Raw genomic sequence first — 27020 nt, 5'->3', positions numbered from 1 at the left:
ATGCCTTGGACACCCGCCCAGCGAACTCGTCTAGTGACAGAGAAACGAATTTTGGAGCAGTTCTTTCCTGGTCGTGTTCAGTGGATTGATCCGCAAGGCGACACAAAAGTCGAAGTTTCGCTCAACACAAACAATGGCAACAAATATCGCCTGAGAATATATTTGAAAGCTGCTGATAGCAGTAGTTCAGACTTCCCGAATTCTGTGCCAGATATGGTGAGTTGCATCACAAGTCATTTTGAATTAGCTAAATTTTGATCCAAACTAAAAGGCTGGTAAAAGAACAACTATAAGTCTAAGACTATATAGCTACTATATATAGCTACTCAACACTGGAATTTGCATCGATCCTTATCTACATCGATCCATGCATTAAAACTGCAGTGTTGCATGCAACATTGGATAACAAGCGACTAGTAACTGAAAGAACTTTCGCCATAACTGTAATTCTAGCGTCCTATTGTCACTATTGAAGAAGCAACTCATTGCCATCATAAATATATATTTAGATAAACTTTAATATGATCTCGAAATGCCTCTTCCTATCGTGCATTTGAAATTTTCGTATATATCCCATGCATACATAAATTTAATTTTTTTTCTATATGACTGCACTGCTAAATCCATGCATGCAAAGGAATCAGTTGATTTGTTGTAAGAAAAGGTTGTCTTTTTTCTGAAAAATTACAACTCTCACCATTAATCAACCATTCCAGGTGGTTTGTTCATCCCCAAAACCGATGCCAAAGTGGGGAGCTGATGGTAAGAAACATACCCTGGGCTACCGCGATAACTTTGTAAAGATTTGTCATTATCGTACAAGTCGTTGGACTGACCGTTCCACTCTCTACGAGGTCGTGATGAAAGGAAGAGTTTGGTTGGAAGCGTACGAAGGACATTTGATGACAGGGAAATGTCTTAGCGAATTCTTAGGCGAGATGAGGAATTGAAAAAAATGGAGTGAAAATCAGAGTGAAAATAGATCTAAATAAGACCATCTTTCCATATACAGGGAGTTTTATAAAGCAATAACACTTACACAAAATATCTTACTTGAGTTGCTTCTTGTAAACAAATTTGCATCACTGGTAATTTGTATGTATCACAAGAAAGATGCAAATTTATATAACACAAGAAATTGATTGTTAAATAAATCATAGTAGAAACTGCTATAGTTATAGTTTAAGCACAGTTTAGACCTTGCAGTCGTTAAACAAACCCTTTATTATAAAATAACGATTCACAAAAATTCACTCAGAATTGATTGGTTTTATATATTTACCATTAACAGGGTAGTCTATCATATATATGGTCGCGTTTATCAAAACGGTTTATTGATTACGTCTTAACCAGACCAGCTTGGCGGAAATTCGTAACGTTTATCCTCCTAAAAACAAGAAAATATATGTTATTCGCCTGCACATGAACTTGTTTTGTATACGACGTTTTTTAGGCGCGAAAATGAAGAACTCTTCACGAGGAGTCTTAGAAATCACGTTAGATAAGTTTAAACGTGGAGTTAAATGTTTATTTTTATATGTGAGTGGTTCGGTTCCGTATTTCCACAGTCAGTGAAAGATTGTTTTGTTTTACCTGTCAACATTTTGTGCGATAACAGAGGAGAATGGAGTTGATTTGGGACCTTGTGTAGGTCTGAAAATCTTCTTCGCTTGCGAGGCGTCAGACGCGGCTTTCTTTGGTTGATAAGGATCGTCAGAGTGCGAAGGATACGACTCGAAGCAACCTGCTTTGCAACCGCCAATCTATGTACAAATTGAAGAAAAATTTAACACTCGTGCGGTGCATGTAAAAACGTGAACTGCTTGAATACAGCTCTTGAGATTTTAAATTCGCGCCAAATAACGTTTTAATTAACACTATCTTCAATGTAGCCGTATATCTTGGATAAAATGTTTACAACCATATGATATTCGATGAAAGAATGAGGTCAAATAACCACCTCTTTTCCTGGTGAACTTTGCTTGAAAGGTTTTGCTATGGGCGGTCTTGTTTTGCCTTCTTTCAACGGTGGCAGAGCTGTGCGATAAAGAAGATGCAATTAATGCCAAGCTTCGAGAAACTCAGAAGAAATACTGTAAAGAATGGGAGTTTGCAAAATAATTCAGAACTGATTCACAAAGATCACAAGTTTTACAAAAACTACCACTAGTGTAAATTTGTGTTGGGCGCGGAAAAAATAACTATACGTCATAAAGTAGCTTACGTTTATCAGATTTGTATGGATTGCCGTCGAAGTAGGTTCTAGGATGAAGATTTAATCGGAATGCGCCTCCTTTTCGAACCTTGATGCTCTTCTCGTGGTCGCCCTAAAGGTTGATTCAAAATTTTTGAAATAAAAAAAAGGGAATTATTGAAAGGGAAATATTTTCATCAGTTTAAAACGATATATTATGCAGCTTAGAAATAACCGAATTCCTGAAGAGTTTTCTATTCCATTTTGGGTACATGGAAAGAGTTATCAAAACTTAACGTAACCCAGGGTTAGGGATAATTCCTTAAGCTTTGAACAATCGGACGAGGTCTTTGTAATGATTTTGCACAATTCATGTACATATTTATAGCGTTTCCATTCCTACCTTTCTAATTTCTTTTGCTCTCTCGTAAGGGTCAGTCATGTACTTTGGTGTCTGTCCGATGGTTACGCCAAGGTAACCATACCCTGTTCCTTTTTTGGGTGGATTAGTGGTGAAATTTCTTCCAGGTGATTTATATCCTTTCTTGCCTTTGTTTTCCGGACTGAACGCCTCAACTGGCCCGGAAAATGTCCCATAATGGCTACCAGCACCAGACCTGGATGGTGGTATATATGTTAATTATCGTCGCTGTTTATGATAATTAACACACTGGAATAGCAGTGCTCCATCAAAAACGCTGAAGAATATCAGCACTTCTAGAATATCCTTTCTAGCATTAAAGACTCCCTCACTAAGACTGCTTTTATGTTATCATTTTAAGTGCATTTAGGAAAGATTGACTGAAGAGTGTACACCATTCTCACTAGCTTTCTTTATCATTTTATTTGGCAGCCCATACGAAGATGCAGCACAGAATGCAGTAGCATATGTTTGCTTATATAACAAGATAAGTACTTGGACTTGAATGTATAAATATATAACCCCATACCCCAGGTCACTTTTGTGTGTGACAAAGAAATACCCTGAGATGGAGTAGAAATTCGTGTATGAATTGTAATTTTTAATTATTCTTTGATTCAACACGTACGCTAATTTTTCTCCACTGCTTGGGACGAAAGCATGACCAAGGTTTAAGCTTGATTGCTTCAGTCTTTCCTGTCTTCGTCTCTTCACAGGATCGCTGTATGACTCTGCTTCCATGATTCTCATGAACTGTTTGTCAAAGTAACCATCTTGTCTGGCTGATCTTGTCTTGCTTCCTCCTGGAAGCATTTGCTTTCCTTTGTGCGCTGCTGCATTGAATGCTGAATTAAACACAGGAGTTATAAAATTTATTTCGATCATGAAGGTTGGCTAAAAAACTTTTGCACTATTGTTTTACCATTGGGATGCTAGAACAGTCTTATACGATACCTGATGCAGTACCAACAATACCATATACCCTATCTCCATACTATAAGTGACACTATATCATACCATACCTTACCATACTTATACTGTACCATACCATACCATACTATACCATCCTATACCATACTATACCATACCATACTATACCATACTATACCATACTATACCATACATACTATACCATACTATACATACTTACCATACATACTTACCAACCATACCGTACATACCATACCATACTTAATACCATACTACACCATACTATATCATACCATTACCATTATCATACTATACCATACCATACCGTACATACCATACATACATACCATACTATACCATCTTCATACTATACTACACCATACTATATATACCATACCATACATACTATACCATACCATACCATACCACATATACTATACATACCATACTATACCATATACTATACCATACCATACTATACCATACCATACTATATCATACTTAATAAATTAGTTTGGTAACCATATCCTAAGACTATGTTTTAGTTTGATGACTGACGATCGATAGATTGTGTCGTCAGTCCAGACTCCAGAGTAACAAATATTCGATCGGTACAATGCAAACAAAGACAAGGCAATATTGGAGTAATTGGACTCGCGTTTAAATATATTGTATTTGCACCTAGCAATATCCCTAAACAAACTAATACTATATTCATGCCATAACAACCCATATTATTAAAACCCGTCCAAATAACGCAATGGCTAAATTATCCGCGGGACGGGTACCGCGGCCAATGGCCAATATATTATCAGACGAACACGCAAATACTTTACCATTGTTTTTGACTTTATACGAGTCCCCGATCGAGATATAACCCATCTCGCTAAACCATCCGACTCGGTTGAGATCATTTTTCCCATCAACGACCATTTTTGTTGAGTAGATCGGCAAAAAACTGCTTAAAAGGGCTGAAATTCAAGTCGAAACGACTGGCATTTAACTCATTAGCTGGAAAGTTGTTGATATTACGTCGTTGTCATGGTTACCAAGCGAGTAAACAGTGACCGTAATATATCAACTGGAACGCTAACTCCTAGGGCTCAGGCAAAAATTGAAGAAAAAATTGAGTTTTTGACTCTGTTTCCCGTTTAATTTTCATAAAAATTACCAAATGATTGTATTTTACATAGATCTAGGTATTCCTAGATAATTACTCTCTGCGTTGGTCTCAAACGTTCAAAAACTTAGAAAAACTACCTTCAAATTTGGCTTCAAGTTAGCGTTCCAGGTTTTTTCAGTTCACTAGGAATAAAAAACTTCCACTTTCTGTGAAATTTTTCAAATTGGGAAACTCGTGTAGATAAATGGAAGTTTCCCAAACAGGAACTCGGGGCAAGATGGCGGAAAGATTTTCCAAAGGAGTTGTTTGAAACCTAAGTTACTGCTGAAGCGATCATGTTCAGTGGAACTGGACAAGATGTCGACGAAACTGTTGAACGAAGAGATGGGAAGAAGGAGAAAGACAAGGGATACGTTGCTTTCTATTCTGACGATGACGATGTCGGTGCTCAAGGGGATGATGAGAGTTTGACTTCTTCAAGTGCTAGTATAAGGTTTGGGAAACTTTGATATTGTTTTCTTTGAAGGCTATAAAGCTATTGATCGTGGTGTTCAAAGGCCAAGGACAACACGAAGACGCTATTTCACGGTTTAATAGAGCAATCGAATAGAAGTTATGAAAGAAAACGTACACTTTTGTACATATTTGATATTTATAATTTGCGGTGCATTGGGAAATATTTTGTTTCAGCAATTGGGGGTTTGGTAAATTGACTTCCGTTATGCAAACAATTACTTATTGCTGTCGTGCTGTGTTTATTAAACGGAAGATGTTATCTTTCGCCCAGTTACATTACTTCAACAGTTTTATATAAAGTTTTTATCAATTTTCTTCGTTTATTATCAATTAATAATTTTCTTGAAATTTTGTTCGGAATCAAGTGCATCCGTTTAGCATACAATCACAGGAAATGTGGCGCTATATAATATTGGCAATTTAAAGTGATTATATGATTAGCAAATAATGTCAGTTATAATAGTAAGCAATGATTTAATTCAAAGTCTGGCCAGACTGCAGAGTTAGACATTACAGCACCTGGGATGAAGTCAGTTATATACAAAGTCCTATATAGCACCTCTGAGTTATGCAATACACTTTTCATAAGTGGCACTAATGGCGTAACTGGCCATCCACAATATAGCATGTCTATGTGTACAGTGCATTTTATAGCGCATCTGTTTGCACCTGAGCTTTCCTGCCAAAATTTTACCTCCTTAAAAACACAAACTTTAACAAAGTTGGCTTTCCACACCTGAGAACCTAGCGAACAGTACCGAACTCTGCAGTCTAGTCTTCTCGTAACTATAAAATTCTTGGATGTATGTATAAATTAGAAAAATAATTCCATATGAAAGATATTACTGATGTTGCCCAGAAGGTATTTTTCTTAAAATTGGCTGAGCATTCAACATACTCCACAGATTAAAGAGCAAGAAGAGCAAAAAGGAAAAATCGGTGAAGAAAGAATCCAAAAAGAAAAGCAAAATTAAGAAACAAGAGAAAGGAAAAGTGGAAAAAGAATCGAAAGAAAAAGTCAAAGAAAAAAAGAAGGACAAGAAGAATGAACTGCCAAAGCAACAGCAAGGTAAATGTTTCAGAATCATGATTTAACGTGTTATGAAGGAAATTGTAATGCTCTACTTTGGTTAAATTTTTAGCACTACCAGTGTTTGGAGTGTCAATAGAAGAAGCAGTACAGCGAAGCATTCAAGCTGACGGAGTGGAGATACCTCGTATCATTCGAGAATGTATCATGCAAATTGAGGACAAAGGTTTGTTGAGAACTGTGCATTTCTTTTCTAAGTAATACACTGCTTCTCCTTTAGTTTATTCTTGATAGAAATCGTAGTACTCTGAACATATTTATCATCCTCTGAGAACAGAAATCTACATACCATTGTACATTGTTTATGGTTTCAGGTTTATCCCAAGAAGGCATTTACCGTTTGTCTGGTGTGAAGTCAAAGATTGAAACTTTAAAAGAAATTTACAATCAAGGTTGAACATCTAATCTTAACCTGATAGCATGTTCACTTGTTGTTGATGTAATAATCTATATATGGTGTAGACAAAGAGTTTGAGATTTTGCACTTTTTCATCTTTCAACAGGAAAAATTGTAGACCTTGATGACTTTGAACCAAATATTTTAGCTGGGCTGATCAAGTTATTCATACGAGAGTTAACAGACTCCATTCTTCCTGAGGAAATTGGTCAAAGATTTGAGGAAGCGGCAGGTTTGTGACAGGAATATCAATAAACAAACTGTCCACAGAAACAAGGAATTCTTTATATAGAAGATTTAAAGAATGCACCAAACTTTTCCCATATCAAGCTACGGTACTTTATTTTCTAGCCATACCAAGTCGACAAGAGAAAATCAATCAATTTAGGAACTTAATTCTTGAACTACCTTCACCAAACAGAACTTTACTGTCATGGCTGATGGTTCACATGCTACATGTTTTGCAAAAGGTAATCGTAAACTTAAGTCCTTAGTTGCATGTTCACTTTTCAGCTAAAAACTATCCCTTTTTATAATTGTAAATTCCTTGTGTCTATCAGGGGTCGGAGAACAAAATGTCTATCCAGAGCGTTGGTATTGTATTGCATCCAACAACTGGAATAGCTCAGTCTGTTTTGAATATTTTTTTGAACAATATAGCAAATTTATTTGGAGATACTCAGTTAACTAGGTGAGTGATTGGTAAGATACTTGCTTTATGTTAGGATGATGCTAGGGTACGCGTACATATATGTCATTATCGTGTATAAAACAATTATATGATTCACTCTCCTGATATATTGGCTGATAGCCTGCCTTTTCCTTGTTGGCTTTCAGCTTATGTATGATCTAATGATCTCAATTTTAATTGTATGGTAGCTGGTAAATCTTTAACTAAGGGTGAACGACTCTTAAACAATTTATCCAAAACGTATTCTGTGTTAGGTACGAACATACTGTTAAACCAGAAGTCGATATCTCAAGTTTATCAACTCCAGAGTAAGTAAAAGATAGCATTCTTTCTATTTTCTCGTTGTTTTTTTTTCATTTTTTACAATTCCTTTTCAAAGTCGTAATCTTTCGTCCGTTAAGGGAAATTGCTGCTGAACTAACGCGTCAGGAGGAGATTCTAGGGCGAAACTTCACGAGAACATGAAAAAAGGAACTCCGGAAGAGGTTTGCCATTGTCAAAAACGAGATGCAATTTTGGACAAGGAACATCGTTAATAGAGTTTGATTTGAATATCATAGACTGAGGATAAAGATGAGGAACTCTGGGAAGTTCAACGGAAAGTTACAATGTTGAAAAGAAAGGTAACGAGATCTTCCTCGTTGCAATACAGTTGAAGGATTTTGATATAACTGAGCAACCATCGCCATTATTCGTAATCTCTTCTAGTTACGTTTGGCAGAACGTAAACGAGACGCAGAAGTTGTGGAAGAACAGAAAAAGCAAGAAGAGAATAAACCTGCACCGCAGGAGGATGAAGAGGAAGGTACCTCAACATTTCTTCTCAAATTCACAATTGTTCTACAAGCAAGACGATACAAAAGAAACCTAGCATTAAAGCGTAATAACCTAGTGGTGTGAATCCTGTATAGCTAAGTATTTATAGTATTCCGTGGTGTTTATGTATTCTATTGTTTTTATTTAGAAACTTTAAAACGTTTGGAGCATGAGGAGATGGAATTACGCTTTGAAGAAGAGGTATGTTGCCGTTTATCATTCAGTGTTTTTAGAATTGGATCAGCATTTATGTCGTCTACTTTTCGGATAGATATTTACATGGATGAGTGCATGAACTAGTTTATCGCAATTCATCAACCTGACTCTTCAATGAAGCATCTTAAAATCGAATTGTTGAAGGAATTGCTTGAAGTCAGAGAACAACTCGAAAAGAGACTTCAAAATGAAAAGATTGAAATAAAAAGACTCGAGGTATTGCAATCTTTGTGTATTAATCATTCTGGTATTCACGTTCATCCATCCAGCTAAAAATGGGGTATCAGTAACACGCTGATCGTGAATCTACTGGATGGATAAACTGCATGTGAAAGTTCTAACAGTCATAACTGTTTTTCTCGCCTCCAGGAAGAAATAGCCGAGGTCTCGGAGGTGAATCAGTCACGGGCGAGCACTTCAGGAGTAACTTCTGATCAAAACTCATCTTCATCCGATAATAGTGAAAGTGTATCCTTTTGTAGTTCTCTCTGGAAGGACGCTTACACGAAGTATCTGTTCGCGTCACATGACGACACAAAGGCAGTTTACACTTGGACGTTTTGCTCCGATTTTCGCCTTTTGATAGATGCAAACGAGCAAATAGTTAGAAATGCTCTATGAATAAGTGACTTTCTATGAACATGGTGAAAGACTTCTCCACTCGTTCACATCAACCAAGGGCAGAAAATCGCAGCAAGACGCGAATGTGAACGGGCCTTTACGATCATAACCCGATCCAGGCTTGTTTCCCGCTGTGGAGGAAAGAGCCTGGTAACCAAGCTATAATCATCTTTACTGTGACGGGTAACCACCTTAACAATTATCTCAGGAGGAAGACGAGAGCGAACTAGAGGACATAATGAACGATCTTGTTCAGAATAACAAAGAACTTGAGGTAAATATTCAAGTCTGATCAATATTTTAGCGTTAACTAGTGGCGTAGTGCCACAGAGATTGTTCACTGCGTGTTTCCACAATGTTTCAAATATTTTTCTCTCAATTTTCTCATCGAAGGAGGAAAATAAGAAGCTGTCGAAACAGATTAACGACGAACAGGAAACATGCGTTGAACTTAAAGTTCAGATAAGAATGATAACAGCCACTCAAAAAGGGGAGACCGAGAAACTTTCGTGACCTGAGAACGAGCTTGAATTTCCACAATTAATCATGGCTGAGACGCTTCATCTCGACTATTGAAAATCAGTTAAACTTCTCAATTCCTGATTGTTTATAGTTTTATTTTTATATTTACAGGCACCGGGAATAAGCGTTAGAAAACTAAGGCATTATTAACATAAAACATGAAAAATTTCACTCGACACAATGCTAAACAATATTTGAATTGCATAACTCCATTTTTCGCAGGAAATTATTTTCCTGGGATTTCCCACTTCCAGGAAAACTTATGTTATTCTCAAGTAATTTTTCACATCACATAACTTTACCACGATCATATTTAGTGGTGTTTCAAGGGTAATTTTCTACACATAATTATTTATATTTAAATGGCTGCCATCTTATAGGATTCCTGAAATAAGTAATTGTAAATAGGTAGAATTAACCAAAAAATATTGTTCACTAAGTGAAATAAAGAAGAAATACTTTCGCAAGGTTGTACCGCGTTTTGATTTAAAGTATTTTGAACAGAGCTTAAAAAGAAACAAATTACAATTCATGATTGTAGCCATGTTGCATTTATATCAAAAACAAAACGGTCGACGATATTCCACAAAAAACATGTTTATTTTTTTCACAAGTTAACTTTAACAGCCTGACCCTAAATGATCGTATATGTTAGTATTTTTCATAAGAAATATCTAAACTATTCAATGCATTGATTTCCCAATAATATGATGCGAGTTGCATTTGCAAACAAACTTCTAATATTCTGCATTCTTTCGACTCAATACTGCAAACTCAAACGCTTGAACGCGGGCAGGTTTTGTCCTTTCCCAAGAGTGTTCCATATGCGCAGCATTTCTGAGCTTTTGTGTCAAAGTATCTGTAACCACAACATCTCCAGTTCTGTTTGATGGCGTAAATATCACCACAGCAACATTTCTGTGTGATTGGACTGAATATTTTCTGCCCACAATCTAGAGAGAAATAAGCATATGTAACACGTTATTCCTCCCTTTCTATATCTTCTCTTCTGCCAACGATTTTCTTGCCAATGCTTTACCCTATTACAGTGCACTTTAGCTGGTATTTATTTTGGGACACATACACCACGACAGCAAAGAAATAGCTGCTGTTTTTTGCTGTCTGCAGTTATAGTGATTTTCGTTATAAATACTTACGGAAGAATGGACATTGTTTGAAGTGATAGTCACATAACCAACGTGTTTTCGTACAGACGCTGAAACGAAAATTTAAACGATAAATTTCCTGGACGCCTAACTTGATAAAAATGGGACCATCGCTTAAAATATCTTACCATTTCAGACATTGACAAAGCAAGATTGAGCCTTCGTTATGAAGTTCGTGTACGCTCCAACGACATCCTAAAAACAGAAGAAACCTCGGTATGTCAGCCTCTTTGAACGTGTAGTGATTTTATATGCATCTTTGTTGAGCCTGTGTTAAACCTGTAATAATGCAATATACTTTTTTAACTTTGCACACGGCGATGCTAAAGATTTTGTTGAAACAGTGTTTAACATAGGTGGAACAAGTGAAGATTATTGGCATTATTTACAAAGACTTTTTTCATGAACAAAAAATCAAATATTATCAATGCTAACAAATCATAATTTTTCTCCTACGTAAAATTAAGATTACTAAAGCCATCAACTTACGTTGATCCTTAACGGGCACATCAGCTCGTTTAGTCATGTCTCCTACAGTTTTGTCATCTGGTCCCTCGATAATCCTGACCGCCATGTAAGCATCAGGCATAGGACCGCCGTCATTCCCAGGACTCTCTTCATCAGCTGTAAAAAGACCAGCTAAACTCTTAAGATGGTTGATTTTTTTTTCTTGCTTGGTAACTGTACGGGATTTCAAACTTTAAGACTAGAAATAATCAAACTCACACTCGCTGTTGACTAAGCCAAACGCCAGAAATAAAACAAATACTATCTTCATTTCTGAAACTCTGAAAGAATGAAGGATACAGATGTCTTTGGTTGAACAATTCAATTGGTATAACTACCCCCCGAGCCTCTTCTTCCAGTTTCCCTGGGACTGGGTTAATATGGTATACTTATAAAAACCTTGGTATAGTTTATTAAACACCAAAAGATTGGCTTTCTAATGAGTTACATTGGTGTATCCAAAACCAATATTTCTACTTGTCTCAATCGTTGATTTCGATCGTTTCCCCCAGACTAGGCGTCGGACGATTTTTGTAATTTCTATACTGCAGTACATCTCTCATTATAAATCAACTCTACCCTGTATGAAATTATAGCATAATCTAGTATAAACGAAGCATGCCCTTATCAAAGGACTCGAGTAAAGATGTCGCTATCTTACAACTCTCTAGAGAGTGTTCATATTATGTACGTTCACTGATTTGATATCATTTTCATCTATTTCTTTAGTTGCTGCCTTCTGAGCGCATTGATCAGCAAGAAAAACAAGGTAAATTAAGTATAGATTTTAAGAACCTTGTTGTTTGAATATTCACATATACCGCTTCGTGCTCCAAACGAACATCAAATTACAGCACTGAAAGTTTTCCTATACCGCGGGTTGCCGCATGTAAACTTTATTTTACAAGTCCTCAGCAAAGGAACGTCAGCCTTAGCAAAGTATTTGAGCACAAACTAAGTTTAGAAAATGTTATTAAAATATTGGATTGAAAACTCACCTTTTTGTGCCGGCAAAACAAATCACAGACGTCTTCAATTGTAAGATTAGATAACGACACGCATCCCCAAACATGAACTAGTTTTGTATATTTTAACAGCAACAAAACTCTAAAGATCTTTAACTCTTACACTCAGTTCTAAAACGTTTTGTTTGAAAACTACGCTTCCTGAATTCTGCTTCATCAAATGTCCCTTGTCTTACGATAAAAACCTTTGTTTCCAAACTCAAGGAATCTTTAGTAGGTATTATGAAAGTCGTTTGTAGCTTATTTGCATGTATACATGGTTAAAGAGCTTGCATCGGCTTCAAATGACAAAAAATCTTTAATTTCTTTGTTGTTTCCGAGTGCATAAGTCGTATTTTTGAAAGCTGTTTTTAGTAGCCGCTGCAGTCATAAATTCTGCTCAACTTGGTCAAAGAATACAAAAGATTTTTCTTCTGTTACCAATAATATAAATAAACCAGACCCATGCATGCAAAAGCTAAAATAAATGAACACATTAGGTTTGATATGCAAACAAATGGATGAATTTGCCTCTGTTGCTGAGAAAAGGTTTTCATTACTCGAGTGGTTGGCCGGTTCACCAGCTCGTGTAGTAAAAATTCCCTAATGAAGAAATATTATTTTCTCCTATGTCTATATGTACTTTCGCTCATCAATGTGTATAGTTACCCCCTGGAGGCGGCTGTAAGACAAAAACTTAATAGCACTGCAACCGAACGGAGTTTGTATATATCTTTCAATTGTCGTAGAATTAAGAGTATTCTTACGGTGAAGATATCTTCTCTATTGTTGGGCCAAACCTGAAGTTTAACTGTTTCATTTTAACCACAGTTAAAGCGGCATCAAGGCTTCCTATAACAACCGGCCATCGGAGAACAGGACCTTGTTGTCTCTGCAGCAATATTTCTCGCTCTCAATCAGAATTCACTTTTACAACAATAAATAAATAAATGATACTAAATGGATTGTATTGTATTAGTCGGTGATTCATTCTATCGAATCTAATGCCTCCGGTACAGCCTAGCTGATCATCCATCATGATCTCTTGTCTCCTAGCAAGATTTACTAAACCTAAACCTGCATGAATTTAAAATATAAATCAAATGTACATCCCTTAGTGCTCTGTATTTCATATATCTGCACACAAAATAAGAGAACATAGATTTCTGTATAACTGAAGCACGCGTATTTCGTTCAAATATATTTGCACGAGACGTTTGATTTCGGCTGTGATTGACTGATTTCTTCTCTCTTGTAGATCTCTGCCCACTTCCTATATACCAGCTCTCTACCAGATGCTGTTGCCTCGTCAGGAGAAATACAGCCGCACATTCTCACATACTGAGCCTGTAGATTGGATTCTATAGAGTCCATGCAGGGGGGCTTTACTATCGAGCCAACAGGAGGAATGGAATCCAGTATCATCCTATCCAACCGCCTCGCAAGCTCTGGGAACAAGAATGACGGTATCTAATTATATTTGTGTGACTCATGCAGCCGTGAACACCCCGGGGGGAGGGGGGAGGGGGGAGGAGGATTTCAGCTATCATTTAGTAAAGTGATCTTAAATAGTTATTACAGGACCTAGTGTTGGTTTCAAAGTTTACTATGAGAACTGTTAAATTATTGCCGAAACTTTGTTGTTATCCATGTACTAACGTCTAACAAAACACTTGGCTACAGAAAACCAGAGGTAGAGGTAGTTTGTTTTGAGGCTCTGAGACAGCGGTGTTGCCCCGGGTGAAAAAAAAAACACTGTTTCCCGTGGTCTCAATAAGTAAATAAGCTCTGCTGTTGTGGCGAACGACAAAAGATACGGCCATTCTTGCTGCGGTTACTATTTTTAAGACAAAAGGCACAGTAAATGCTGCAATTACTTCTCAGTTCGGCTAATAAAATCGCATTGTCCACGTGACAAAATGTAACTGGCTTTCGAGTATAATTTTGCAACGTCTACAGGTAAATGCTAGATTTTAAAATACTTATTTTGTATCATTAGTATATGTTTATCTAACAATTGCTCCAATGCTAATAACAATAGTCTATATTTAGTAATGATAATGAATATAATGATCCTTAAAGAACAGTGAACTCAGTGAACTCTAGTGGTTTAGCTATACCTAAATCGCGGACTAGTTAAATTTATTGGTCTAGATCTTTTGCAAAGTTGTTTTAAAGGAAATTATTCAATGTCGTCCATATCATCAACTGTCCGCGTGGTCATTTCATCCAAAAACTTAACAGCGGTTCCCTCCAGTTCGTCGAGGCATTGATGGAGGAAATGGTAAGTGGATGAGAAGGAAATTCCTCCGGCAATTGCGAGGCCAATAAACGGGATGAAACGAGAGAATTCCTCAACTGCGGATCCAGCACCGTACCTGGCAAGAAACCCTGCAAATTGTGTGGCACTTGTGATGCAAAATTTGCGAATTCTATCCTGGTTTTCCGGCGACATATTTCTGAATTCGATTGAATCTTCCTCGGGCAGGCCAAGCTGGGATTTGTAGAGACTCACTTCGTTTGATAACAGGGCAATATCAACGGCTACATTTAACCCGGGAACCGGAACAACAGCTGCAGCGGCCGACGCTGACGCAATCATCCAAATTCGACCTGAAACGAATTCAGTTTTGTTAAACTCTTGCCGCAAACGAGATCAAAGGTTGCATCATCTCAACTCCTCTGGCCTGATGAAAAAACGCGAAATATTATTCAAAAACTCTCCTTAAAATTTAAACCTGCAGGTAATTTATGAATGAACATGGCTCTTGGTGTGATAAAGGTATATAGACAAGTCTTTCCCTAGTATGCCTCCTGTAGTCATGAAGTCATATATTTACCTCGAAGAAGATCAGCTTTTCTTTTCAACATATCTGTAGAAAGGCTGGTCAACACGCCTAACGACAGTGTAAGACTTTCTCTTTGACGAAACGGCAATACGTCAAGAATCGCTTGAGTGAGACGACCAAAATCCCACTTAGCAGGGTATGGGTTGCTGATCAAGAACACGACCCTGTTGGCGCCTGAAAAACCTTTCAAATTCTCGAAACAATCATTCTTGATTGTCGCAAGCATCATCTCTTCGCTGAAATTTTTCTTTCGTCTCTCGTTTGTGTAGTCTTGATCGATTTTGGTACGTATTAAGAAGAATGACTTGCCGATGGCTGTCACCTTTTTGGTCAAAGCCAGATCATTCTCCGTGAAGCGTCCAGCGGTTAGAATGAGGAAAGTGTCGTATTTCTCCAAGCCAACATTTTCAGAGTAGGTTTCAAGGTCTGGATAGTTTGGAGTGCCTGAAGAGAGATTTTTGGAATTATTTTGAAAAAATATCTTGCTCATGACTTTTAGGTGATGCAGAGGTTACTGCATGCATCGAAACACTTCTAGCACTTTTTTTTCGATTTTCCAGGAAACGTTTAATTGATCCAATGGGTGTCGTCATACGTTATACTGGATCGCTCTATCAGTTCTAAACTGTTCTTCCTAGAGGTCCTGTAAGGATCATCTCTTATTGATCCAGTGTTACTACAGGAGGAAACCTGAACTAAACTAGCTTTATTTATACTGGATAGCTCTATCAGTTCTAAACTGTTCTTCCAAGAGGTGCGGTAAGGATCGTCTCCTTTTGATCCATCGGGAAATTCCTTGGTCAATTGACTTGTGCTTACCGATGCCAGGCAAGTCCCAGAAGAATATCTTATCGTTCGTGGGATGAGGGTATTTAGCAGCGACCCTTGTCGTCTCCTTGACACCAGTCTCCGCAGCCCCCTCGTCGTCGTCTGCCAGCCTGGATGGATGATGGGAAATATGATAGAAAGCTTTTAGTTCCAAAAACGCACGCGCTTTATGGAAACTCCCCAAATGTTAATCTATTTTACAACCAGAGGAAAAGACCTTTCTTCACTGCCCATGCTAGAGAGCTAGAGTAGACTACATAAATAAGAGCCGGATTATCATTACAAATATTTCACCTGCGCCAATTGAAATAGGAATTATATTGTTATGGTAACCTCCTGGGGTCAGAGAAGCGAGTGAGCCGAGGTTGCGCTCTCAAACTAAAATACTTTTCCTTCTAAAGTGCACTAATTCTTCTAATCATGAATTATCAAAGATGATTGCCCAGGTCTATGCAGCAGGATTCTTTTCTAAATAGTTTTCTTCCTTCTAGGCCCTGATCAAACATTGTGGCTTATCATAGCTGCCAGCGTCACTAGACACAACAAGAAAACCTTTTGCCATCGCTTTATGTTCAGCTTTATCGCTTCTTCGCATGCAACTTCAGGAATTGGCAAACACACGGCTGGCATATTACTAAAACACATCTACATAACATCCACAGAAACCTATAGTTTTTCGCAACTCTTCCGGCGAATTTAAAACCTACTTTCGATTCTTGGAAGTATAGCTACGCACTACAATAAAAAATCGCTTCGAATTATCCAAATCACATTCTGTTTATTTAATAGCAAGCTAACAACCAATTTGATCGTTATTTTTCACTGCCTTCAAAGCTCCATCGAAGCGATAACGGTCAGTGTACAACTTGATACTAGTTTTTAAGTGAAATGCGACAACACACCCATAGTTGCGAAACCATATCATGCAGGTTATTTCTGATATTCACAAATTTGCTTTACCCTCGTATTGCATTTATGAAACTTGATTTTCCGACACCAGAATCACCAGTTACACCAATATTGATTTCGACATCCCGCCATTTCTCCAGCTTCTTTTTGAAAAACTCCTCAATGCCAGACACGCCGTGTTCCTCGATATGCCCTTGCACATCTTCCATGAAAACAAATTCCCAATCGCCCATGGCCGCCTTTTGAGATTCGAGCTTCTTATCACAAACTTAGAGGACTTGAATTCTGTATGATATCCACGATCTTGCTTTAGCTGAAGCAAGCTAGAACTACTTTGAGCGAAGCCTGCGAAGGGGAGTTTGCGAATGATCGTCGTATTGTTCAGGGATATATTTTGATACAAGGTTTGGACAAATTATGTAATTTTCTTTGAAACGGGGATTCTGAAGACGAGTGATTTTACGGGTTTTCCCCTCATTATAATTATGCAAGTCATAGAATTATTTGATACGCAGTTACCGTTTAATCTGGAGAAGCTATAGCTCTAGTACAACGACCATCGCGCTATTGGCGATGATAATTGACACGAATTCATCGGTAAATTAATTTGTAAGTGCGAAATATCACTCTAAGTATCGCTTTTTTCGTCCAAGATGGACAAACTTGCTTGGAATTTAGAATTAATAAATGATGAGTTGTTTTGCAAGTATGAACCTCGTACCCAGGGCTAGCGCATGTTCGAAGCCAGTTGTCAAATCATTTGTAAGTAAAGTTTCCAATTTCAGGATCTTTATCTGAAGCATATCCGAAATACTTCGCCTGTTTTCTTTAGAAACAAATCATTCAAGTGCTCGAAATTACAGTAAAATGGCGAAACATTTCCTAACAGTCTCTAGAGAACAAGCCACCCACCCCTCTCTGTGTAAACAAGGAATACAAGACTAAATTGAGTCTATGCTGAGTTCAAATTCCATTTCTCATGTCATAGGGAAACGCGATAGCTAACTGAACCTTAATTGTAGTGGTAAAAATGCCCCGTTGATTGACAAGTAACATTGATTAGTATTATCAGTCGTTCTACTGAAATTAAGTTTGGTCTAGCATTTATTATAACCCTTGTTGGTGAATCAAGAAACAGTGAATAGATCGATTGTCGTTATTTTAAACAAATAGATTGTCGTTCGAAATAAACCTCTAGCCTCGACTTAATCGCTTTGTACAGATGACTCAAGAAAACTTTTACCCTGATACAAAGCATATGTTATTCGAAACATGGCATATGTACGATCGTATGTTGTATCTTTGCAGTACTATTGTTCTCTGATCATATATAGTTCGACTTTTTATCTCAGTTGACAGGGCAACATGTCTACATGGCCATATGAACGAAGTGATACAGCAGTGCACGAGGAATAATGCATATAAAACATACTCATTACCATATCATTGAAGCATGTGAAGACCTGTCTCTCTTTCTTTGCTGCACATGGTCATGAATTTTTAAATAAATATCAGTTAAATCACAGGTTCTATTAAAAATAGGTTATTGTTATATATAGCTCAGAGAAAGTCCAGTTCCACCTCTCAAAATGAGGTATTTCCTTCAGTTTTTCGATGGCAATTATGTCAAGGTATTTCAGATGTGTGATGACTTTCCTCCTAAACCGAAATGACTTCACAAAGTTAATTTGAATAAGCTTCAACTGACGTATTTCAAAAGCATGCTTTCTTTCAATTACCTGTTAATGCTAAAATTCTTCGGTAAAAAGAAAGCAAGAATGCTTTTGTATTTTGAAAATCCTCGTTCAACTCTACTATTTTGTATATAACTTTTATCATGATACGAAGATAAGGGTTTAGCTTATAAATAGTTGAAAGAGAACTCTACTAGAACCTCTCTCACCAGAACAGCCGCATGTTTCCCCAGCAACATAAATAAACTCTGAACTCTCTCCTAAAGCATCCAATATGGCGGTCCGTGGACTCCGTAAGATTCTCCACATGCAATGATTAATAACTGCTATAAGTCTATCTTAACAAACCTTTAGTTATCTCTACGATGATATTATAGAAAAAGACGAAATAAAACCTACTCCTAGCGGTGTAAAACATGATAAAGATGATTAGATGAAAGCATGCAACATATGGTTTTAAAGAGAAGACAGAAACTACTCCGGCATAATCTAAAATCAAACTTTTAGCTCTAGAAACGCTTCTTTTCTTCACTACAACTCCGAATTGAAATATAATTCACTTCGCAATTCGAAGGCAAATTCTTTGTCTAAACATGTGTTAATCCTGTATGCAAAACTCTGGGAAACAAACGCCTTTTGCTTCGGTTTTTTACGGGTGGAAAGCCTGATGGATGCCACCAGTTTTATTGTGCACGAAGCGAGATCGCCCATTGGTTGACTGGCGTGGATACAAGCATTTGTCAGCCGCCCTTTTCATCTGGGCGGATGAAGTGAAAACAAAATTGAAATGTTGTTTTTATATTTAAACGTGGCTTGTAAATAGAACAGAAACGAAAGGAAGTGGGCAGTTGAAGAATCGATGCGTGTGTAACTGTGTAAGGTCGTCGTTGAGACACAAAGTCTTCAATTCGAGTAAAGATACGTGACTACTCCAGGCGGAATTCGACGCGGGATAATCATGGCGTGCTTGCAAATTTTTGTGGCGTTGATGTGTGTCCTGAACGGACTCACGATTCAAGGTATGCTATAGCACTCAGTCGGTTCTCAAGCAACTTAACTCGATACGCTTATTGAGTAGTCCTAAAGTTGACCAATTGACTCAAGTGTTCAATGAAGATTTGACGTTTCTCAGTAAATTTAGCGACGGGGAGTTTGCGACAAATGCAGTGCTTTTCGGCCAATGCATGGTTGAAGATTCAATTTACATTTTTTCGTCTTCATTTGTGAAGTTGTATAACGATGAAGACGTAGGCTTTCAGATTGAAATTTTTACCAATAAATAACGTTGAACAATGGTAGAAAGATATTGCATTCTTGACGTTTAATAGGAAAGCTGTTATATAATTATATCTAAACTATATGTTTAGTGTGTCCATTTACTCTTACAAGCCGGCTGAAGAAGCTGAAGTATTAGCATCGCATTGCCTGATTGCCTGCATAAGGTGTGCACTACACTTGCAAGGTCGTTTTTGCCAAATTCTGTGTTGACAATAAAGAAAAACACGAATATGTTCTTGGTTTGGTTTTCAAACAGACGACTTTCGTACAAATCCTGTCACCAAAACTATAAAGAGGAGATGTAGCCACTAGCCGGCTGCGCCGATCAGACAAAACGATCGGAACCTTGATATTTAAAAAAAATAGCGAAGGTCGAATATACCACGGCCAGTGTATGGTATACTCAACCTTGATAATAAAAATAGTAAAGGTCGAATATACGTTTATACGGTATATTCGATCTTGGTAATTAAAAAATTAGTTCATGCAGGTTGAATAGGTCCAAACTCTTCCTCGATAACTGTCGACGATGCTCGGGGTTTTACTAATTCTATTTCTACTTTCTAGCTTATCCATCGTCCAAAACAAGACCGAATTTTACTCAACAAAGATGCTCTTACAGCACAATTCAGCGTGGAGTTATACCGCAGGGAGGGTTTAATAGGGACTATGTTGAGCATGTGGGGACCGTCAAGACCGTCGAGGATTGCGTGCGCAGCTGTTGTAGATCACGTGACTGCGACATGGCATTCATGCTGGCCAATCATTGCTACAGAATAAGTTGCAGCAGAGACCCGGAGAAATGTAAGCCGATTGATGCAAGAGGAAGGCGCAGGTTTGCCTCGAAGCTCGTGAAACTGACGAGGAAACCAATTGAAGATGGTATGCCAGAATACTTGATAATTTAAGAATCATTGAATAAGATTGAACATGTACATGATGTGGAAAAGTAAATTGGCTTCCAGGTACACCACGTAAGTATTTGATACTGCAAAGCTTTCGGTCCGTTACTAAATTACAGTTAACGGACCGAAAGCTTTGTAGTATTAAATACTTACGTGGTGTACCTGCAAACTAATTTACTTATTGATGTCACCATGCAAACTTACAAGAATATTATGATATGGGTAACTATCAGTCGAAGTCAAAGGGATGAAAACGACAAACTAATACTTGATACTTCTTCACATCTTGTGAAAAAATTAACACAATCATTCGCTCGCATTTGTGTCAATTTCACATACTTGCATGCTCCTTGGAACATTTACGTCTTCGCCATTGATGTGACATCAAACGTGGGATACGATTATTTATCACACGTTATAATGTATAACGTGCTTTAAAGTTTAAAGCTTACGAGACCAAACAAAATATCCAGTAGATACGATAGCGCAATCTTTTTGTACATACAGTTTTTTTGCAACTGTAGCCTGCTACCCGGCCAAAACTCAGTGAGGTAATTCTTTGCTTCCCTAAATTACTAGATGCGTTAACAGTCCACATGAAATCCCACAAGGACGAGCTTCAGTGCACCCACAGTCCGATTTCAACAAACGTCACATTACGAGGTGGTGTCAAGGCAGGAAACTTCTCAAATCTTGGTGACGTGGAGTCAATGCACATGTGTACGGCGCTCTGCTGTGCCAAATGGACCTGCGATCTCGCGTTTATGATTGGAGAGACCTGTGTAGCGGTGGAGTGCGCCAGCGAGGAGCTGTGTCAGACCGTACGGGCAAGACCAACTGGGTTTAATCCAAAGATTTCGTACATCAGACGGAGAGAAATCAATCAAAATGTGAAAAAAGGTGACTACGAGACGATACATAAACTTAAACTGAAAATACCCGCAGCATGAATAGTGTCAGAGTATAGTGAATTGTGATACTTCACATTAATAACGAGAAAGAAACCAGTTAATGAAATGGTAGCCCCATATTGATTTTTATCTCTTCATTTTACTTTTTAGCTAAAATCGCGTCAACCCATTCCCCGATGCCGACATACACCCAACACCTTCCTATCAAACCCAAGCCCCTCAGCACAACTCACTTCACGTACGTCAGCAACCGTACCAGCTGCACGGTTACCAAGGCGACGCCCAACATAACATTGCGTCATGGTTTGGACGGGGAGAACTCCAAGCTTCTCGGGAAGGTGAGCAACATGGAAGAATGTATTGCACTGTGCTGTAATAACATCGGCGGAAATACTGCGTTCCTATTGGGCGAAAGATGCTACGTGGTGCAATGCCCCCCCGGGAAGTTGTGCGACACAATACCCCTGGGAACAAAGGGCCTGTCCTCAGAGATTGCGTATTTACAGAAACCTCAGTCTCATCTTGATTACAACGGTAAGTAACCTCAATGGCGTGCTAATTCCTTGTGCACTAAAATACGGAGTACAGTTCATGATAACGGGACATCGCCACTCAATTTTCTTGTAGGAATCGATTCGAGAACAGCAAGTGAGATGAGGCACGCCCTATGCTCTGGCAAGCGCATTCTCAAAAACCATGCAATTCTTGGCGGACTAAGTGCCGGAAATTTCACGGAAATATCAGGAATCGATAGCATTGAGAACTGCACCGTTCTGTGTTGTCGAGAGAGGAATTGTGAGATGGCGATGCTGCTTAATGGCGTTTGTTTTGTGGGAAGCTGTCGGAATACAAAAAGATGTAAACCAGTAAAGTTAGCCAGCAGGGCTGGTATGATTTCCCATCTTGGTTTCAAAATTGGTCTGGTGGAAGACGTACTACAAGGTACATTGTATAAAGCTTTCACGAATTCTTTATTGAGCTTAACTCTTGATCAACTTTGACTATGATTATTAAAAGAGATGTGAGTTCAGTGAGTTAAAAACACAGCCATTTTGATAACTGGCTGTTAAGATAGACCTGAATGTAAAAAAAACAACTATAAAATTAAATTTATCAAATCTATGCATGCACGAATCTACAGGCAACCCAAATTACTATAATTGTTTAAGGGGATAAAAGTACTGTTGTTTGTGGTGTCACGAAACATACTAACATAAGTTTTTATTCACAGAGAAGCATATTGTGACCGCTCCGAACACACACAAAATCGTAAGCTACAGGCTGCCTGCACCAACGATCCTCAAGACCAGCACCTGCTCTGCAGAGAAAATCTATCACAATGTAACTTTAATCGGGGGTATGAAAGCTGCAAATATTACCTCGCTAGGGAAGGCGAGCAACATGCAAGAATGCATCGGAATGTCCTGTGATTACGGTCAGGGAGACCTGGTACTGATGTTGGAAAAGAATTGTTATACGGTGAAGTGCATCAACGAAAGAGTTTGCCAGACGGCACCAGCACAACCTTCAAAGTTTTTTTCAAGAGTTGCGTACCTCAAGTGGGGATCAACGATAAATGAAACAGGTTAGATCACGTTGATCATTTGGTTGGGTCCAGTATAGGTAGTATTCTACAATAAGCTGTCGTGGTTTATGTCTGAACTACGTGAGAAAGATATCTCGAACGTGGTGGTCCAGTGTAGGTAGTATTGTACAATAAGCTGTCGTGGTTTGTGTCTGACCTACCTGAGAAAGATATCTCAAACGTGGTGGTCTAGTGTAGGTAGTATTCTACAATAAGCTGCCGTGGTTTGTGTCTGACCTACCTGAGAAAGATTTTTTATACCCAGGACACACTCAAACTTATTTCTATTCCACGTCTTCTAGATCTCACTCTTGATCAATCGGAGTCCAAACGTTACCCCAGATGTTCCCGAAGTCACATTCTACACAATCACACCCTCAAAGGCGGCCTGCGCGCAGGCAACTTCTCCGTAATTTCTCAAGTGGACAGTATCGAGAACTGTGCAGCAATCTGTTGCAATGAGGAGAACTGTGACCTCGCTCTGATGTTGGATGAAGTATGTTATATTGGGGATTGTGCTAACCCTGATCTGTGCGTCCCAGTACCGGTGTTCGAAGGCTCACGAAGGACATCCCAGATTGCGTTCATATCTAACCCTAGGAAAGCTCTCGACAATGACCTCATTAAAGGTGATGTACTACAGTCTGATCTATCTGGTCTGCATTGAGTTGAAAAGAGTGATGCCATAAGCTCACCTTACATATCTTTTTAGATTACAGTATGATCTACATATTGGTTGGTTCCTTTGCAATGGTGATAAGTGTGGTTGGCATGATGTGGTCCGTATGTCTATGCATGACCAGGTAAGATACCAGAGCAGTACCTTTACCATTCACTGACCTATGCTAGAATATAGGTGAGTGTTACCAGTCCATATGAATAAAGCAAGACAGCATTCAGTCAGCATAGCAGATTAATCCCACTGTTATGTCAAGCTTCCAGCAAAATTTGGCGACCAAATCATTTCAATGCCGCTGTTATAACCTGCTTTATTCATGGACGCGTTCTTTTTCTTTAGAAAACGTTTAACCAAGGATAAAGATCGTTTATCGATGATGGACAAAGATGGAGACTCGCTACAGGATATGCAGATGTATTCACCAAGTCATTGGAGAAAGGAGAGTGGATTGCATTCTCTTGGAGGTACTGGTTAGATGACCTAGATCCCTCATTTGCAAGTCAAATGAAAAACGTTAGATGTATAGTCCAGATAACCCATTTCGGTTTAAGCGATTGTATGAGCTTATCCATGCAAGCCTTTTTAAAAGGCCCATACAATGTTTGTAGTTTGTTTGAGAATAGATCACTAACTGTGATAAAAATGTAATCTTTTAAGGTGGCTACACACACAACGGTCCACTGTTCCTAAGCGACAGCGAATCAGAAGATGAGAACGACTTCACAGCTTTGGAAGAGTATAAAAGGCATCGCGCGGAACACGAACATGGTACTGCTCAAACGGCTGAAGGATTATCAACAAACACCGCCGCTTTCACAGAGAAGAACTATATTGACAGAATGAACGCCATCAATCAGAAAGTACGAAAAAGTATGCAGAATTTATAGGAGAACTTAGGCAGCATCTTTGAATGGAAAGCGTAAGTAAATTGAACGGTTTTTCTTCGTGTCTAGAGGACAATTTTACTGGTGTTGATTGGAAATTTAGAGTAACTTTTTCGAAGGGTCTCTGCAATTAGAAATAATCCATTTCTGCAAGTAAAATGCTTTATACATTACATGGTGCGTAATTTTTAAATAAAGTAAAATAAACAATAAATAAATTAAAATAAACAATGAAATATTAGGCTATCAAAAAGTGAATTAAAATACGGTGGTTAGTTTCAAAAGTAGATCATAATAAATAAAAATTATAAAACTAATATATACGTACATGAAGTAGGACGTACATTAAACTAACTTTAAACCAATAAAAATAATGGTAATTTGTGAATAGAAGTATATGCAACAAGTTTTGTAGAAATTTATAATAAAGAGTGTTGAATAGACATGGAATCCGGGAGTTATTTTTGTGCGGTTAGTAATTTCAGTTCCTTTTCAACTTTGTCCACGAAATCTGGGAATCCTGGATCAGTGAGGCAGAGTCTAACCAATACTGATAAGTCAGATGTTGGCAGATTTGTTGTTGTTGTTGTTGTTGAACCAGTAGCTTCGTTATTAGAAACAATCTGTAAAAGAAAATCGTTGGCAAGGATAAGAGGTAAGGAAAAGGGTAACTCTAGTTCATCATTAAGGATGCTTTCTGACAGTATTTGAATCATCGTTATTAGTCGACAGTATTTGATTCATCGTTATTAGTCGACATCATTTCCGCAATTTTCTCTTTACTGGATGCAAGAGAGGTATTTGGGAATGAGGCATTCACTAAGTAGAAGACTCTACCTGTCTTGCGATTTCTGGCAAGCTTGAACCTTGTTTTGGTAAATGATTGTCTTCTTCCAAAGACATGTCCTGCACTGATTGCAATGTTTCACTTTGTGGTGTGGAAATGATCTGTGAATCTTCAACGAACTACGAGGAAAATACAACAAGAGTTAGAAGTACGACTTGTATGAAAGTTGACTGGATATAACTACGTTTATTTATAAATCAAACGAGCAAAGAACTCTCGTCATTTCTCCTAATTTCTCATTAACTATTCTGATCAAATCCTAAGAAATGCGAGCCGGAGAACTGTATAATAATCTGTTGGGAATATCAGTTCTTACTTGGGACTGTGACGCTTCAGTATTGTCCTGAAATTGAATCATTTTGATCGGCATGATTGGTGATGCTACTCTCACGAAATCCTTGCAGTTATCCACGCCAGTTTTTATACCAGTATTGGCAAACTTTACCCTGAATCTTCTCGAGCCATTCTGTGTCATGAAAGAGCGAATTTGAAGTGGAACAGAGTTGATAAATATAAATTAACAGGCTTTACTATGTAGATTTAGAGTAACGGAATTTAACATTACATTTAAACATTTAAAATGAAAGAGTAATCCAGCTTCGAACATGGGATTAAAAGACGTTAAATTTAAACCCTGATAAAGTAACGTGAAGAACATACATTTGTTTTTGCAACAAATAACACACTGTCTCCTTTGCAGTACGCTTTCAACCATTGTTCCGTGTTTATGAGAGCAAAACTTTCCTAAAAACACAGGATTAATATTACAGAAGGAATGAGAGCTGATGTCGATGAAAAAGATTCAAGTTGACAATAAAAAAAGAACGCCTGCATGTTCTTGAAAATTTGAAGTCGTCAGCTTATTGACATACGTTAATCTGAGAACCAGAACTCAACATAAAGTGTTTGCCTTCGATTAAAGTTATTTGCAGAGAGCCATCTCCATCTAAAGATGTAATTTGCTGAAAGACAAAAGATATCATTCTGAAAAAAACACCATGACTTATTATTTTCTGAGCGCAATTTCCTCAGAGAAAAGCCTCTCTGTCTCAAATAAGCTGCCTAAAAACCTCTCTCTAATGATACGACCACGCCCAGTTAGCTCAAAAGAAATTAAAAGACGCTACAAGCAAAATTCTAAGTTTCCAATAGCAAATGTCCATTAAACTTTTAAATTTGAAATATACAAAATAACCTTCCACTCTCCATTGCTCTTCACACCCGAGGACCCTTTTGGATTATTAACTGTAGCACTTTTGCATTCCCTATCAATATACTTTGCATATTTATCTAATAACCAAGACTTTATGTCATCCGATGCGGCCGCCATTTTGGATGGAATATAAATAATTAGTACTTTGTTTATGCAGGTCAATATGTGGGGATATCAAACGAAATATATCCTGAAAATATACACGCGTTTGGGATGCTACTCAA

General features: G+C 38.0%; 7 protein-coding genes across 11 annotated transcripts; 3 read left to right on the top strand and 4 right to left on the bottom strand.

The window, feature by feature from the left end:
* On the top strand, positions 1–996 carry LOC114527436. Its single transcript, XM_028549081.1, has 2 exons — positions 1–216; positions 717–996. The coding sequence occupies exons 1-2, from the start codon at positions 1–3 to the stop codon at positions 948–950; spliced, it is 450 nt and encodes a 149-aa protein (XP_028404882.1). The 3' UTR covers positions 951–996.
* A 218-nt stretch (positions 997–1214) lies between these two features.
* Positions 1215–4586, bottom strand: LOC114527557 (UPF0602 protein C4orf47 homolog). The gene is made up of 7 exons (XM_028549248.1): positions 4382–4586; positions 3244–3460; positions 2598–2811; positions 2225–2327; positions 1961–2037; positions 1594–1763; positions 1215–1387 (listed from the first exon to the last, which is right to left on the bottom strand). Exons 1-7 carry the CDS (start codon positions 4476–4478, stop codon positions 1339–1341), a joined length of 927 nt encoding a protein of 308 aa, XP_028405049.1. The 5' UTR covers positions 4479–4586; the 3' UTR covers positions 1215–1338.
* Positions 4587–4922: 336 nt separating this feature from the next.
* LOC114527548 (ralA-binding protein 1-like) lies at positions 4923–10001 on the top strand. The gene is given in 17 exon segments (XM_028549238.1): positions 4923–5161; positions 6090–6253; positions 6327–6440; positions 6589–6666; positions 6778–6903; positions 7023–7141; positions 7232–7362; positions 7617–7670; positions 7764–7803; positions 7806–7847; positions 7923–7985; positions 8071–8167; positions 8327–8379; positions 8539–8610; positions 8764–8862; positions 9224–9289; positions 9409–10001. Coding segments are annotated over 17 exon segments (1596 nt in total). The 5' UTR covers positions 4923–5003; the 3' UTR covers positions 9529–10001.
* Positions 10002–10151: 150 nt separating this feature from the next.
* LOC114527591 lies at positions 10152–12823 on the bottom strand. 4 transcript variants are annotated; one of them, XM_028549286.1, is made up of 6 exons: positions 12209–12823; positions 11430–11491; positions 11193–11342; positions 10832–10898; positions 10695–10753; positions 10152–10490 (listed from the first exon to the last, which is right to left on the bottom strand). In XM_028549286.1, exons 1-6 carry the CDS (start codon positions 12280–12282, stop codon positions 10312–10314), a joined length of 591 nt encoding a protein of 196 aa, XP_028405087.1. In that variant the 5' UTR covers positions 12283–12823; the 3' UTR covers positions 10152–10311. The 4 variants fall into 4 exon arrangements, with proteins under 4 accessions (XP_028405087.1, XP_028405088.1, XP_028405089.1 ...); XM_028549287.1 differs by having other exon boundaries at positions 11193–11327; XM_028549288.1 differs by having other exon boundaries at positions 11430–11493; positions 12212–12823.
* Positions 12824–14157: 1334 nt separating this feature from the next.
* Positions 14158–17214, bottom strand: LOC114527561 (T-cell-specific guanine nucleotide triphosphate-binding protein 1-like). Of its 2 annotated transcripts, none has more exons than XM_028549251.1 (4): positions 16852–17214; positions 15883–16001; positions 15055–15507; positions 14158–14827 (listed from the first exon to the last, which is right to left on the bottom strand). In XM_028549251.1, exons 1-4 carry the CDS (start codon positions 17031–17033, stop codon positions 14397–14399), a joined length of 1185 nt encoding a protein of 394 aa, XP_028405052.1. In that variant the 5' UTR covers positions 17034–17214; the 3' UTR covers positions 14158–14396. The 2 variants fall into 2 exon arrangements, with proteins under 2 accessions (XP_028405052.1, XP_028405053.1); XM_028549252.1 differs by lacking the exon at positions 14158–14827 and adding an exon at positions 14849–14901.
* A 1977-nt stretch (positions 17215–19191) lies between these two features.
* On the top strand, positions 19192–25072 carry LOC114527649. Its single transcript, XM_028549350.1, has 10 exons — positions 19192–19513; positions 20340–20654; positions 21257–21577; positions 21739–22122; positions 22216–22530; positions 22820–23173; positions 23476–23802; positions 23886–23976; positions 24192–24316; positions 24510–25072. The coding sequence occupies exons 1-10, from the start codon at positions 19453–19455 to the stop codon at positions 24737–24739; spliced, it is 2523 nt and encodes an 840-aa protein (XP_028405151.1). The 5' UTR covers positions 19192–19452; the 3' UTR covers positions 24740–25072.
* On the bottom strand, positions 25072–26913 carry LOC114527684 (meiotic recombination protein REC114-like). Its single transcript, XM_028549391.1, has 6 exons — positions 26779–26913; positions 26456–26545; positions 26244–26327; positions 25900–26049; positions 25574–25702; positions 25072–25359 (listed from the first exon to the last, which is right to left on the bottom strand). The coding sequence occupies exons 1-6, from the start codon at positions 26911–26913 to the stop codon at positions 25195–25197; spliced, it is 753 nt and encodes a 250-aa protein (XP_028405192.1). The 3' UTR covers positions 25072–25194.
* Between the last annotated feature and the right edge of the window lie 107 nt (positions 26914–27020).

This window comes from Dendronephthya gigantea, unplaced genomic scaffold (assembly GCF_004324835.1).
Source record: "Dendronephthya gigantea isolate DGI-Jeju-01 unplaced genomic scaffold, DenGig_1.0 000045F, whole genome shotgun sequence".
Classification (NCBI taxonomy): Eukaryota; Metazoa; Cnidaria; class Anthozoa; order Malacalcyonacea; family Nephtheidae; genus Dendronephthya; species Dendronephthya gigantea.
Note: the sequence above shows the minus strand (reverse complement) of the source record. Positions and strands in the feature narration are given on the sequence as shown.